General features: G+C 34.4%; 1 protein-coding gene across 8 annotated transcripts in view; it reads right to left on the reverse strand.

The window, feature by feature from the left end:
• Positions 1 to 359: 359 nt before the first annotated feature.
• AP3S1 (adaptor related protein complex 3 subunit sigma 1) overlaps positions 360 to 16,401 on the reverse strand; it is a 70,738-nt gene continuing 54,696 nt past the window's right edge. For 3 of the 8 annotated variants that reach the window (XM_068964525.1, XM_068964520.1, XM_068964519.1), the window contains 2 exons: positions 10,189 to 10,296; positions 360 to 1,034 (listed from right to left, as the gene is read on the reverse strand). In XM_068964525.1, the coding sequence (XP_068820626.1) occupies positions 906 to 1,034; positions 10,189 to 10,296 (237 nt within the window). In that variant the 3' untranslated portion in view covers positions 360 to 905. Of the gene's footprint in view, positions 1,035 to 2,314; positions 2,363 to 7,059; positions 7,096 to 10,188; positions 10,297 to 16,401 lie in introns of those variants that run through there. The other 5 variants (XM_068964524.1, XM_068964521.1, XM_068964523.1 and 2 more) reach the window with 3 other exon arrangements.

Below are 16,401 nucleotides of genomic sequence, written 5' to 3' on the forward strand. Positions count from 1 at the left end.
AATTTTATTAAAAAAAAATAGTGACTTTTCTTATACCCCAGACCTTGGAGTAAAATTCACACATGCCACAGATCTAAGGAAATGTTTCAAAAAAGAACATTTGGGGAGAGAGGACCAACTAGAACTATAGGGAAAACCTGAGTCGAACAGGAAGAGGACCCTCACTGAAGGACCACAAGATAAGACTAAATACAGAAATGTGGGCAAATTATGTGATACACTGGTCTTGACTTGTGAAATAATTGAATTTTACAATAATGAGCTTCTGAATGTTAAAAATATAAATTGAATAAATCAACATTAACAGCTGCTTAACAGTGATAAAATATACTTTTATTTATTTTGTTGAGTCAGAGGGTCGTAAAAAAAATTATTGCTAAAGTAGATATCAGGCAAACAGAACAGTGCTTTATAAGTCCGGTTACCTTGAAGTTTATTTAAACTAAGAGAAATAGGTCATAATGTTTTCATGCAATACATACTTCGTTCTTTAAATAACAATTGTGACAAATAACAGAAATTATTAAGGAATGCTGCACTTGTGATCCATACAAAACACCAACATTTTGGGTTGTACACAATTTAAAGAAATATCCTGAACACTTTTCAAAATACTGTAATAGTCAATACATACAGGCATGCCTTACGTGGCCACAGGAATGCAGTTTAGAAAATAAAGAAAAAAAAAAATCACACTGGAACTACTTAATTTCTTCAAAACCACTGAGCAAGAAAAGCAACATTGAACTTCCATACTGATTTTATATAACGTCTATACAGTACCTTGACTTAAATCCAAGAGTAAAAGTTAAGACTCTCCTCCTTTATTTTTGGTAAACAACTGCATGGTAAACTTAGATGACTTTTCCCCCTGGATTTTACCTGGGAGTGGCCTTTTTAGTTTTTTATTTAAAAGAGGGCAGGTTTGGCACTTTTATACTGATGTCACCAATGTTAATATTTCTTGGGATCTCAGGAAGATTCATATTCTTTACAGCTGATACAGCACGGGCTGGAGCTCCTGCTAAGCCAGCCTGTATACAGAAGCAAATAAAAGAAAAAGAAAATGAACAACTCAGGTGTAGCTCATCAAAAAACACTAAAACTGGAGGACAATGGTAAAAGATTTTCATATAACAAGCTTAGAGACCAGATGGTAGTTTGAATTGGTATGGAATGGTTACTTTGAAATACTAATCTATAAAGAGAAAACAGTCGACACATTAAAAAATACAGTGAATACATGCAATGATAACAATGTAAAGATTTAAATACAAATTAACTTGTACTATGGAAACATCACACAAAATATTTAAGTTGCATAGCTAGATCTTCACCTCTATCTTGATTTAACTGACTTATGATACAAACATGAAGCATATTTTACATTACTTTCCTTATTAGACACCTCTTGCAACAACTGTGATAGATGATTTTGGGTTTTTGTTTTTAAACTGTCATTTATTATTAGTATATGCTGCGAAATAAAAATTGAAAGGAATAAATCATGTTTAGTTTCTTAGGGCTAAACCCTTAAAACATTACAATACAATAAAGCTTTTTAAAATAATTTTTTACAACTGTAGAGGTTCTTCTAAACTTTTCTAGGAAAGCTCCAGAACATTAAAAAACAAAATCAGGCTTTTAAAGTGAAGCCTCAATCCAAAGAGAATGGTTCTGTCAAAAAATGAAACTGTAAGAAGAGGATCAATCCAACCCTTCAATGCATTAGTAAAAATATAATGATTAAAAATATTTTGTCATATAAAGTAGATTCAACATACGTTCAGTTTATAATATACAAATTTAGAGAAAGAAATAGCATAAATGCAAAAGGTAGGATATATATGAATACATGAATTTAACAATTTCTTATGCCATTAGTGTACAATATCTGGCTTTCATCTTAGAAGGACAATTTATAATTTGTGAAAAATTTTGAGAGAAATTTTGAGAGAAAACATGCTTAAAATTATAAGAAAAATGCATTTACATCACTTTTCTCAAAAAACTACATCGTCATTATGTTTTTAAGGTTTAATTTATATATTAATTAGATTTCATCAATTTTTATTCAGGTTATATAAAAAAGTCAACAAACATATGGGAATTCAGTATCATACATTATCTTGCACAAAAGCAATTAAGTAACAAAAACAAATCTTCCACTTTGCTTAGATTTCACATATGAGACAGTGTCCACGTTATTAGAAAGATGAGTTTTAATGTCCCTTTTGGTAATTTAGTTTGTTTTTTCTCTTACGTAATCCTACCTCTTTTGTTAATTAAAAAAAAATAATAATAAAGCTGTTACCTGAGAAAAATCTTGACTGATACAAAATAGGCCAGTGTAAACTATTAGCTGAATAAAGGATACAAACATTGTTAAGCAATGAAATAAAAGCCATGGATTATCAAGTCAGAATTGGAAATAATAGAAAAATCAGCAAAATAGTATTAATAATATATATGGTCCACACAGGCAATGATAAGGGTGATATGGATGAAAAACTCCATACCCAATTAAAAATTAAATAGGGCCGGAGAATTCAATTTTTATAATTTAATGGAGGTTAGTTGTTTTTGATGTATAACTAAAAATTTGATTGACCTCTACATTTATACCTACCTGAAATAATGCAGTTTTTGTTATACCCCACTTCTCTCCAACTGCCCCCCAAAAGATGTTGGAGATACAGATGAGTATTATTTGGGCTTCCCAGGTGGCGTTAGAGGTAAAGAACCCGTCTGCCAATACAAGAGACATGGGTTTGATCCCTGGGTCGGGAAGATCCCCTGGAGGAGGGCATGGCAACCCACTCCGGTATTCTTGCCTGGAGAATCCCATGGACACAGGAGCCTGGCGGGCTGCAGTCCACAGAGTCGCAGAGTCGGACATGACTGAAGCGACTTAGCACACATGCCAACTGGATATTTTCAAGCTCAGTGTTTAGCTACCAAAATTTAGAATGGTTTAGAATCAGAGAAGACTCCAATTCAAAGAGCTTTACCATGTTGCAGGCTTTCTTCCTTTTACTAGAAAGCATGTTGTTTTCTGAGGGAACAAAAATTATTTACCAAAATTACAGACAACCTGGAAATCGTTATCATTTTTCCAGGTAAAAAGATTTTATAATTTTTCTAATTAAATACACAACTTGCTCCTATTTCTACTCTGGAATTTATATACCAGGTGCCAGTTATGAGTAGGCTATAGCAAAGCACTGACAAAGTATTTAACTCTAAACATTTTAACAGGCACAGATTATTAGAGGATTTTTATTATTGAGAAAAAGAGAGAGAAAAGGTAGGGGTGCACGTGTGTGTATGTGTCCATCTGTTTTACTGGATGCTATGCTTAACATTTATAAGCAGGAAAAATACATTTTTGTAGTATTAAATGTCATTGTCAAGAAGCTTTCTTTCCCCATAATACCCTGTACCATAAGCAGCTAAACTACAGAATAAAATTGCATCCTGTTAAATTTCATTAGATTAAGTCGTTTCTTTGTGACCACAGACGGTGTTGACTGTTGGCTGCTAATAAGAATACATAAAGTCAATATAGCATTTGATTTAAATAGCATATATGTGCCAAATTCATATTATGTAAAACCAAAAAGTTTCTAAGTCAACAAACTACAATTCCTCTAAACATAAGCAGCGAGCCATAGACATGCAAAGGGTGGTAACTACTCAGAACACGCAAATGAATTTAGAGAAGCAAATTATTTCTCAAGCATGTTCAATACTTCTGTGTAGTATGTCACAAATTTAAATGATAGAAAACTTAAAAATTGTAATGTGTACTTCAATTAAGTTTTAATTAAACTAACATTTTAAGAAATCAGATTCTGTAGAATATAAAATGGAAAGAAAAACATGAGAAGGACTGTTGATCAGTAAGTAGACGCTTAAATGAGCTGTTAATGTTAATGTACAAAAATTCAGACTTTAAAAAATAACAGACTTCATGTCACTCAGATAGTTAACAACAGAACTGCTATAAACACATCTCAGTTTCAGACTTTCATGAACGTGAAGTCTGAAACATTTTTATTAAAGAATAAAATGTAAAAGAGGTAATTTGCCATGAAGTTTGCCAACAAAAAGGTATAAAGGAATTTTCATCTGAGTTGAGCTTTTTTAGATATACTCAAAACAAGGTACCATTTACTAACACAATTTTTTAACACTGAAATTTACAGAAATTAAGTTTACCTGTCTTGTTAGTAGTATGTACAGTTAAAAATGTCAAAATAAGATACTTCTGACAGTACAACATAGTTCTTATAGATTTAAGATTACACAGTCGACATAAAGCAGAAATAAAAAGAATGAAACCCTACTGGAGAAATAACTTGTTTCCATCTAAGCTGTTATACTCGAGCACCACCATGGCAGGTAAACTGCAGCAACTTCACTAACAAAAACCAATACATGAATCCAAAGCAGTTAAGGGTGTGAATCGGATGGAAGAATGAAGTACAGTATATAAAAGAATGGTCATGTTTTCTCTCCCATGAGATTAAATAAATTAACAGAATTAAGAGAAAGAAAACAAAATGAAGTCTGCAAGTATACCAAAATGAGGCCAAACAGATAGAAGACTTATACAGACATACTCTCAGAAATTTCAAGCACTTGAATCACAAAGATAGTAATGGATGGATATGATTCGTTTTTGATTTTTTTTAATTGCCAGACCCAAAAATAAACAAAATGTGTGCAAGCGAAACTGAAAAAAGCAGCATTATAAAATATACTTCATTCAAAGACTCTGAAGGCTCCCTTTTCCTCATGCAATAAGCAATTAGCTTTCTCCAAGGGAAAAGGAAATAACCTAGATGTTTACTTCATCTAACACACTGAATATTCTACCATCTTAAAATATTTTTTCAAGCTTGAAATAGACCATAATAAGATGGTAGTGGAATAATTTTTACATACTAAAACCTTTACCCGCCCATCCTGCTGGAAGTCGCTATATGCACAATTCATAATTTTGACCTAACAGCAAAGTGAAAGAACGTCAACATTAATAAACACAGTATTAAATGGTTTCAGATTCAAAATCATTAACAAAATAATGGCAGGTTTTGAAAGCATGTTTTGAGCAGAATGGAAAATGTCAATATTTTAATTTCTGATTTTAAGGCAGAATAACTTTTAAACTGGGGACAGGCTTGCTCTTTGCTTTAAAGGCAGTGTTTTAAAACTGCAATTATAAACAGATTAGAAATGCTGCTGACAGTCCTCTAGTGAGCAAGAACAATGGCACTTTATGAAAATTTTTATCAAAATGAGAATATTTAAAAATTGTAAACCTTTCAGGTCTAGTAATTTTATGTAACCTTAAATTATAGTTTTAATTTCTAGTATAGTTTACCTGTGTGAAATAAATATAGCAGGCTGATATCATTTATGGATCTGATATAAATAGTTTTGACCATTACATGTGACCTCCAGGGTCTTCACCATAATTCTGAAGGGGAAAGTAACTGGGCATGTCAAGGCAGAGGGGCAGAACCAACTCACAAGCTGACTTTCCAATATCTATATCTGAGGGCCACTTTTCTTGTTCTCTATTCTTTGAAAATAAGATACTTGCTGGATTAAAAAAAAAAGCAAATCAGTAGTTTTAGTGATAGATGTTATAAGACCCAAATTACTGATGCTAGAAAAAACAATTTAACATAAATTAAAGACTGGAATGTAGAAACTGGCAGTGATTTGAGATTAATGGAATAAATGAGACCGATTATATATTTTCTGTTCCTGGGATACAGTAATACAGATCTGGGGTTCAAAAGTGTGTCCCCAGCTTCATGATACAAGGCCCACAAACTCAGGATAAGAAATTATAAAACCACCTGTAAGGTGCTGCTTTCTAAACATATCCAGAAACTAATAATCTAGTGTCTAAAAAATGGTGCCAAATTCTCAGTGGCATTTTTCTAATTACTAAAGTGGCTAACCTAACCTAAGTTTATATATTTTTCCCTCCATGAGACTCAAGAAAGTATTTTCATTTAAAAATTTAAGTGGAGGTATGTAAACATTTTCATTTTTCCTGAAATGGCTTTGTACAAAAAGTTGTTCATCATCATCTCTACATGGAAATTATTAATAGTAATTCACACAGGTAACTTGTGGTGTGAAAAATTCACAGGAAATAGCAGAGAAAATTTAGTTTTGTAGGGCTACGAGTCTATTTAAAACATTTTCAATTTCTGCCAATATGCTTTGCAAAAATTTTCAAGGTTTACAATATCTTATTGAGTCATATTATGGTATATTTAGATATCAGAAGCTTGCTATAGTAGAAATCCAATTTAGTTTGGTCAATATATTTAATTCCATGTTTTAGAGCATTTAGTTCAATTTTAGAAAATTTATGATCTTATTTTGGCGGGCACTTTCAATATTCATCTGTCAGTCAAAATTGTAAAAGCAATTCTGTTAAGACTTTGGAACTGAAAACCATTAAGTGGGAGGAAAGGGACTATTTAACAGTCACTATTCTAAGCCTTTGTGGGTTCCCACTTTGTATCCAAATCTCTAAAGGTTCAGCTTTTGGTTTTTAAATTCAGAGCTTCTAAAACCCAGCAGGCAATTTTATGTTATTAATAGAATCCTAATTTAGAAAGATGAGGGAAAAGTATCTGTGAGAGTTAAATTAAGATCGGTTCTGCCATATGGTGCTCAAAATAAACTAATTCATATGCACAAAGTAAATTGTCATTTCTAGAAATGTAATTAGTCAGTTAAATGACAATGTTTTTGAAAAAAAGAACAAAAAATTTAAACTTTCCTTCACAATGCAGGCAGACAAAACAGAACAAAGATGACATCAATGATATACTAATAAAATACACTAAATCCAATAACAGATGAGCAACTACGGGGAGAAACGAGAATGGAAAATAGCTACAGGGACTATATGGGCTCATTGACACAAAGAATTTTTGAGTCTGGCCTAAATAATTAATTGCCTTTGACATCATTTTGCTTTCCCTTTGTTAAAGTACATTTTTCTCAAAGTCAGCAATACCTTGTCTACCTGTCCTGTCTGGGAGATTGAAAGATAAAGGTCTGTAAGAGAGAAGAATGGAAAGAGCTAGAAAGATCAGGATGTTCGGAAAAAAGAGGACTGACTTTTAAAAAGTAGTGACTAAATTCAGACCCATTTTATTCATCTTGAAAATCACATGAAATACATATCTTCCCCAGCCCCACCCCTCCACCTCCACACCTAGGCAGATCCTGAGTGCCTCTTCCCAAGTCCCAACAACCTCCCAGCTTAAACCCTCCTTTCCCAAGATCCCAACCTTATAGTAAACCACTTATCTATTAAAGCAGGATAGAGGAAAATCTATTCAGAGCATTATCTTTGATTCTCATCTTTTAAAAGATCTGAGTCATCTTTGCATCTACTTGTCTAGGTAATGGGAATTAAACTGGCTCACTTTTGACTGCTACTGGAAATACACTACTTTTAAAATAATGAAAACTTTTTATTTCTGACAAAGTTAAAGGGACCTTGAAACATTCATGTTATATTTTAAAAGCTGTACCGTAACTACATCCAGGCTTTTTAAAAGACATGATATTCTAAACAATACTTAATTTTAAGAATATGATAAATAAGTCTTTTCATCAATCATGGTTTTCTGAACTTTAAGATTTTCTTTGGAAATTTTTGCTTACATAATACATTTTAACTAAAATTTAGTAAGAGTAAGATTAACAAAAGCTTACAGTTTGCTCACAAATAATTTTGGATTATTCTGCAGTCATATATTAGGTAGATATAACCAACTTAAATAATATGGAAATGAAACCCATATGAAAATCTTTAACATTTCCCTGTGTCTGGAATAAAGCTGGCAGCCTTCCAAACACATTTAACATATATGATAATTACTGGAAAATTACACAAAGTCAATGTTGCTTCAACACAATTTCTTAAAATGTGATCAGAACTAAATTATGGCTTCACTATGACTCAGAATTCTATCTTGTGAGTAAAATATTAGCAGACATCACATATAGGGAAATGCTTGATAAACACATAACGTTAGTTTATCCCATAAGATTTAAAACATATTTCTCTGTAAAGAAGAAAAAGAAAACTAATTTGGCAACAGACAACAATTGATTATACATGTTAAAAAATGATCAGTGGATGAAAAATGGAAGTATTCATTCCCTAGGATTCAAAACCAGTTTAAATAGCACTGTTTTGGTGAAAGGACATTTTAAAAGTTGTAATATTCTTATAACTATTTCCACTGAAACATCAATTCTGTATTTTACTGCTCTTTATAGATAAGAAAAATTGGCTTATTAACAAAGTTTTATTGGACAATCAAAAAGCAAATATCCATTATGGAATAATAATAGGTCTCCCACGACTTCTATCAATATTACAGATAGCAAACTAAGGAGGAAAAGGGGTGAAGGGCACCACCAAAGGAAAGGAATTAAATACCTGGAAAGGTGAAAATTCCAGACAAGAGGGTGATATGTTTTTACAGATGATTATACAGAATTTATAAATTACCACATATCCACTCATTTTGGACTAATTATTAAGGGACTGTATCACTGTCTGTGTCTTAGCATTTAAAATCTATATCCATACAGTTTTGCAAAGCAAAGTTTAACAGATTACATAAATTATCATTTTAAGACCTTAAAAACTATAGCTTAGAGCTTATAGTAAATCTTTTGCCATATTGAAAAATTCATTGCAAGCCAACTCTAAATATTCTAAATATTCTGAGCCCTTTTCCTTGTCCTAAAATGAAATTTTCTCTATTAATCTAGTTTGTTTTCCCTTTTCAAAAACCAGTATTTAAAAAACTTAAACTTATACAATTACTTAAAAGAGCCATAATTTTAAGTTCTTCCCCATTTCAAGCCCTTCCTTTGGGAAACCAAGAAGGATAATCAACTGAGGTAAGGAGGAATGTAGGACTTATTTTAATTTAAAATAGAACATTGGAAAAGGCTTTTATACAAAACTTCAACTGTTTCTAACCCTCAGATTTCAGATTTATCCACCATCCTGTATTTCACTTAATTACAATGAGCACAGCATTTTGTTATGCTGATCCTTTAAAGAGCCAACAAGATAAAAATTCTTCACAACTCACCTGTTGTAAATCAATACTAGCATATTTTTAATATCTCTCTGCTTTTATAGTAATATTTACTTTAGATTATCCGAACACCTGTACTAATAATTATAAATAAAATTAGTTTCCTACTCTGAGTTATGACTATAAATATCAAAGGTAAGGGTATCCTCAAACATGTATAGTGTTAAATGAGGTATCAAGACTATTCATCTTTCTAAATTTCTTCTACAGCAATAAGAAACCACTAAAATAATGCCCACACGAGTGGTTCAGCTTCAGCACCTGTTATATTCAGCTTTGTTATTGATATTCAGCCTTGTTATTGAGGGAAGAAGCATGCAATTATAAAGCAGAGTTTTACACAAGGCTAAAGTGCTGGTTGGTCCTCATTCACTCAACCTAACAGCACAAAGTCAGCTGTATATCACCAAATCTTGCTCTTCTAGAATCCTACAAAAGCCATGAACACATGGGCCACTGTATGAAGTATATATGATTTAGCTAAGGTGTCTGTGACCTTTGACAAGGATCCAGAAATAAAAGACTAGAGTGCTGAATGTCTTTTTTTTCAATGTGCATTCAGGCCTACTAAGCACCTATTATTGATATTACTTCCTTGTGAGAGTTCCATTTTCTCTCCCTTCCTTTTTCAGAAATAGTTTTATAAAACATTAAATTCATGTATCTTTGAAAACCAGTTCTAAGATTTCTTGGATAATTAATGACTAAGAATGTAACAAATACTGATTCCACTATTCAAGTAAATAACTTCTTTTTTAAGCAATAAGAATTGGGAATTTTATTTATTACTCAAAGCAATTATGACTGTGGCTAAAAGAATACACAAAACTATTTGGTGGATAGTGGTCACAGAACATTTAACATACTAAAATGTGTATATTCCATTTATTTTCAAAACCGAATAAGCCTACCAGCTGTACTAAAGGGTGATACTGAAGGACAGACAGTGAAAGCTGCAAACCATGCATAATTTATGATCATGCTTCCTCCCTTCATTAACTAGAGCACTTTCCATTCTTACCTCAGATTTCTCCAGTTTATTTTGCGCATCAATTTGTGTAACAATCTCATTCATGTTGGTCTCCAATACCATTCCCCCCATCACCATTTCTGCAAGAATATTGTGAACCTGAAGGAAGATATAATACACATCCATAAGGAAAACTATGTTTTGTGATTCCAGTAATTTTTCTTTCAAATACTGCTGTGTCTTGTTTTATGAGCTGTAAAATAAAAATAATTTGGAGTGAGAGTTCATAATACACTTACGTCACTGCTGTGAAGCCTTAGGTAATTATACAAACCTCTTTAAATCTTAGTTTAATGAGCTGTAAAACAGGGATGACAATAATAATATCTCCTTCCTAGAGGGTTGAGAAGATTAAGTGAGGTCAACCACCTTGGAAGCACCCCCAAAATAAATAATCTATAAACATTAGCTACCATGATTATAGTATCAAAATTAAAGCTAAAAAAATGACCTATTAGGGCCTTTTATACCAGATTCTTCATCAATAATTATTAAGCTGTTTTATGCTCAAGGTATTTAATAAGGCTATGTGGCTTTACTACTAGCTCTGGATTGGAAATGAAGTAATTTTTTTTTCATATTGTGCTCATTTGCTCAGTCATGTCTGACTCTTTGCAATCTCATGGACTGTAGCCCACCAGGCTCCTCTGTCCACGGAATTTTCCAGGCAAGAATACTGGAGTGGAGTGCCATTTCTTTCTCCAGGGGATCTTCCAGATCCAGGTATCAAACTGCTGTCTCTCCTGTCCCCTGCACTGGCAGGCAGATTCTTTGGCGTTAGTGATAAAGAACCTGCCTGCCAATGCAGGAGACAGGAGTGACGCAGGTTTGATCCCCATATTGGGAAGATTCCTCTGGAGAAGGGCATGGTAACCCACTCCAGTATCCTTGCCTGGAGAATCCCATGGACAGAGGAGCCTGGCACGCTACAGTCCAAAGGGGTGCACAGAGTCGGACAAGACTGAAATGACTTAGCATCCTTGTTAGTAGAGTGCTGAGTATTCCCGCCTGTCATACAGGAGACTGGGATTTGATTCCCGATGGGAGGCAACATGGCCTTTTTGAGTTCCTGGTGGCTCAGATGGTAAAGAGTCTGCTTGCAATGCAAAAGACCCGGGTTCGATCCCTGGGTCAGGAAGATCCCCTGGAGAAGGAAATGGCAACCCACTCCAGTACTCCTGCCTGGAAAATCCCACGGATGGAGGAGCCTGGTAGGTCCATGGGGTCACAAAGAGTCTGACATGACTGGGCGACTTCACTTACTTTTCTTTCTAGCATAGCATAGCGCCACCTGGGAAGTGGCACTTTTGTTATATTATAGGAAGTGGTGCTTTCTTTATATTATAGGTACTTTAATAATACTTTTGGGCTCAGTTGATAAAGAATCCACCTGCAATGCAGGGGACCCTGGTTCGATTCCTGGGTCGGGAAAATCTGCTGGAGAAGGGATAAGCTACCCACTCCAGTATTCTTGGGCTTCCCTTGTAGTTTAACTGGTAAAGAATTCTCCTGCAATGCAGGAGACCTGGGTTTGATCTTTGGGTTGGGAAGATCCCTTGGAGAAGCAACAGGCTACCCACTTCAGTATTCTGCCTAGGAGAATATACAGTCCATGGGGTCACAAAGAGTTGGAAAGACTGAGCGACTTTCACTTTTAATAATACTTTTACCCAAAGCTCTCTCTACATATCTAATTACTCAAATTTTTCATTATCAAAAACATTACAATGACAAAAATATCATTTTCCATTGGGGAAAAAAACTATAACCCAGGTGTTTTATCAAAAGGAATTTACTGAATCAAAAATCACCAATTCAAAGCTGAAGTGGGTGTCAAAGAGCACTATACTGTGCTATAATATGCATTTTTAAAATAATGTGGCAGCATGAAGAATGGAGACTGTGGAATTAGATAGGCGTAAATGCTGACTCTCTAGCTTATTAGCTGTACTCCCTTCAGTAGGTACCTGACCTCTCTGATTGTTATTTGTGAAACAGAGGCAGAACAGTATAGGCACCTCACAGAGCTGTCATAAGGATTAAACAAATTCATGAAAGGTACTGTAGCACAGTACCTTACAGATTTTTTTTTTTTTAAACAAAAGCTTTTAAAAAGTTAAATATAGAATTAAGCTATTCAACTTTTATTCTTTTAGGATTGCATGCAAATATATTCATGATTTTTAAAATATCTTATCATTATTTACTAATGTTTCATTTTGGAAATTTGGACACTTCACACTCCAATTCTGAAAAATTCTAGAAATTATTCTTCCTTAACAAAATAAAACCGGAAGCTACAGAAGCTTTAAAAAATAGTGCTAAATATCATCACTTCGGCTAATATCCTTTCCATTACTAGATAAAATTTATTAAACTCTGTTTTGATCCTGCTGGACTTATAGTATCTGATTTAATTCTCACATTAACCTGTTACACTGAGAGAAGAAACCAGCTTACTCAAGATACATAAGCTAACACATGGCAAATTAGTGACTCAAACCTAAATCTGATTGATCCAAGTCCAATACCTTGTTTTCTTCTGTTAACAATAATAAATGAAATAATTTATTCATAATAAGTACAGCAAGTTACTTTTTAGTCTTAATCTATGAAAATCCAGTTAAAGGTCAAGAAGGTAACCAGGTGATAAAATTACCATATAATAGCTATTAAGAATTGTATGTGTAGAAAGTGTTCAGAAAGAAAAGTCATGGCAGGGAGAAATATCAATAACCTCAGATATGCAGATGACACCACCCTTATGGCAGAAAGTGAAGAGGAACTAAAAAGCTTCTTAATGAAAGTGAAAGAGAAGAATGAAAAAGCTGGCTTAAAACTCAACATTCAAAAAATGAATATCATGGCATCTGGTCTCATCACTTCATGGAAAATAGATGGGGAAAAAACAAACAGTGATAGACTTTTATTTTCTTGGGCTCCAAAATCACTGCAGATAGTGAGTGCAGCCATGAAATTAAAAGATACTTGCTCCTTGGAAGTAAAGCTATGACCTAGACAGCATATTAAAAAGCAGAGACATTACTCTACCAACGAAAGTCCGTCTAGTCAAAGCTATGGTTTTTCCAGTAGTCATGGATGGATGTGAGAGTTGGACTCCAAAGAAAGCTGAGCACCAAAGAACTGATGCTTTTGAACTGTGGTGTTGGAGAAGACTCTTGGGGGTCCCTTGAACTGAAAGGAGATCAAACCAGTCAATCCTAAAGAAAATCAGTTCCTGAATATTCATTGGAAGGACTGATGCTGAAACTGAAACTCCAACACTTTGGCCACCTGATGCCAAGAACTGACTCACTGGAAAAGATCCTGATGATGGGAAAGATTGAAGGCAGGAGGAGATGGGGATGACAGCAGTAGTTGGATGGCATCACTGATGTGATGGACATGAGTTTGAGTAGGCTCTGGGAGTTGGTGATGGACAAGGAAGCCTGGCATGCTGCAGTCCATGGGGTTGCAAAGAACTGGACAGGACTTAGCGACTGAACTGAACTGAGGGGAAAGAGATTCATTAAAACTTCTCTTTTAGCAGTAGAAATTCCTCTCTTCTTTGTAAAACAAATCCTCATGAGATAGCATGACTTGTGACACTGATAGATGTGTAGCAATTCCACCAGCCCTGTTTTGCTCAGGCTTTCTTGTGGCTTCATCCCTACACACACATCCCTACACACTGTTCTACTGCCTTTTGAAACACCTCAGAACACAAGCACTAGACTGATAGAACTGTAGATTTCAGTAACACTGAAATGTCTGCCAAGTTTAGAGGTATCAAAATATTAGCAGCCTACCAGTGTGAGTTGTAAGCAGCAAATTCTAAGAATGTATGCAAATTTGTTCTCAAAGTTAAAAAAATCCTTATGAAAGCAAATTTAGATCCTGAAGAGACAGAAAATATGAGCTAAATTCCTAACCATACTCTTAGTCATTATAAAGATAATAAATGCCTAAAGACGGTATTCTCAGTGAGGAGGTACCATAAGTTATGTAGAAATCCAAGGAGATGAACAGTTTGAGAAAGAGAACTATCAACTGGGAGGCTACTCCAATACTACCCAGGTTGCTGTTCAGTTGCTAAGTCGTGTCCGATTCTTTGTAACCCGCCGTGGACTGAGCACGCCGGATGTCCAAAGTACGGTTATGGCACATGAGGAGAGGAAATTTAGAAGGTGAACATGTCCAGTGACAGAAAAATTCATGTTCCAAGAATTGAGAAGAATTTTGGCAGACTTAGTAAGAGAAAGAGGATAAGCTCTGCTTTCAGCCTAGCCCTAACTCATGTGGATGACATATTTCAGTACTTTGTTTTATAAATCTTACTAAAAACAGATTTTTATGGAAATAAAAGGGTAACAATATGCTTATAATACACAACTCATCTACTAAACTGCTTTGATGTTCACCTAAAAGTTCAATAAGTTTTCACTCTCTTTTATGAATTTTTTTAAGTATTTAAAAAGTGGCAAATACCACATTAATGATATATTTTTCCTTTAAAAAAAAATGCCCTATCTACCCAACCACACTGCTTCTTCTGGACATAGACCATAACTTTTAAATTTCATTTTTACTTTTTTAAAAATTCACCATATAAGAAAAACAGAGACATATATAAAAATAGTCTCTACCACCCTCTGCTTCTGTTATTAGGTCCCCCTATCCAAAGATAATCACAGTTACTTGTATCTTATATATCCTTCCAGAAAACTGACCCACATACTTGTTATGTGTGTGTGCATATCTAATGTACACAAATGAGATTACATTGTACACACTATTCTCATAGTTCTACAAGAAAATAAAAATTGAATTGAAAGTTACAGGCTAGAGAAAACGAGCCTGTCAGTTAATATAGTAATAAAAGTTACTGGAGCCAGATACGTGTACAAAAACGATCAGCGAAACTGTTGGTAAGAGCAAACAAAAATATAAAATTAAAATGGTGAATCTACCATATTAATTATCACGCATCTAAAAATGAGAGAAATATACAGATTCTTCAGGAATATAGGTAAGTTATTAAATGAACAAATGAGTGGGCAGAACAATATCTACAATATAGTCCCACTGAGGTACACTAAAAAAATCACACACATTCACACACTTGGATATATCCAGAAAAATTCTGGAAAGGCACATAAATAATTTTTAAAATACGACTTTATCTTTTAAGAGCTGTTTTAGGTTCACAACAAAATTAAGAGGAAGGTGCAGAGACTATCCCGCACAAGCAGCCCTGGCCTCTGACACACACTGCCTGCTGAGAGTGGCAAATTTGTTAAAGCCAATGAACCTGCACTGAGACAAGATCACCTGACGTCATGGTCGCTCTCAGAGCTCTCTTCTGCTGTCTACATTCTATGATGCACAGCCATCACTGCTGTGTCCCAGAGAGTACCCAAAATGCCCGCTATGGCCCATCTATTCATCCCTTCCCCTCCTTCCCCAATGCTGACAACCACTAATCTTTCAGTATTTGCACAGCTTTGCCTTTTCCATAATGCCATACCTTTGGAATGGCACTCTTTCTTCCTCAGTCCTCCAGCCCCATTCCTTAGGTAACTACTACCTATTAAAAAATATCTGTAACACATTGCACACCTATTGGAACGGCTAAAGCCCTTTGGAATCATGCAGTTCATAGCCTTCTCTGATCGGTTTCCTATACTTGGCAATATGTATGTTAAGGTTCACCAGTGTCTTTTCATAGTTTGATAATTTGTTTTTAGCACTGAATAAAATTCCACTGATTGAATATAACACAGCTTGTTTTTCCATTTACCACTGAAGGACATCTCGGTTACTTTCAAGTTTTGGCAACTGTGAAAAGAGCTGCTTTAATCTCCATGTGCATGCTATTGTATGGACACAAGTTTTCAACTCTTTTGGGCAAACACCCAGGAGCACAGTTGCTGGACTGCATGATAACAGTATGATTACTTTTTTAAAAGGAATTGCCAGACTGTTGTCCACAGTGACTACCATTTTGCATTCCCACCGGAAATGAATGAGAATTCCTGTTGCTCCACATCCTTACCAGAATTTGATGTTATCGATGCTCTGGACTTTAGCCATCCCAATGTGTACAACGTGTTACAAACATTTTTTAATAGATAGTAGTTATCTAAGGAATGGGACTGGGGGACTGAGGAAGAAAGGAGAATTACTTTCTTCTATAGTTTTTGT

This window comes from Capricornis sumatraensis, chromosome 2 (assembly GCF_032405125.1).
Source record: "Capricornis sumatraensis isolate serow.1 chromosome 2, serow.2, whole genome shotgun sequence".
NCBI lineage: Eukaryota > Metazoa > Chordata > Mammalia > Artiodactyla > Bovidae > Capricornis > Capricornis sumatraensis.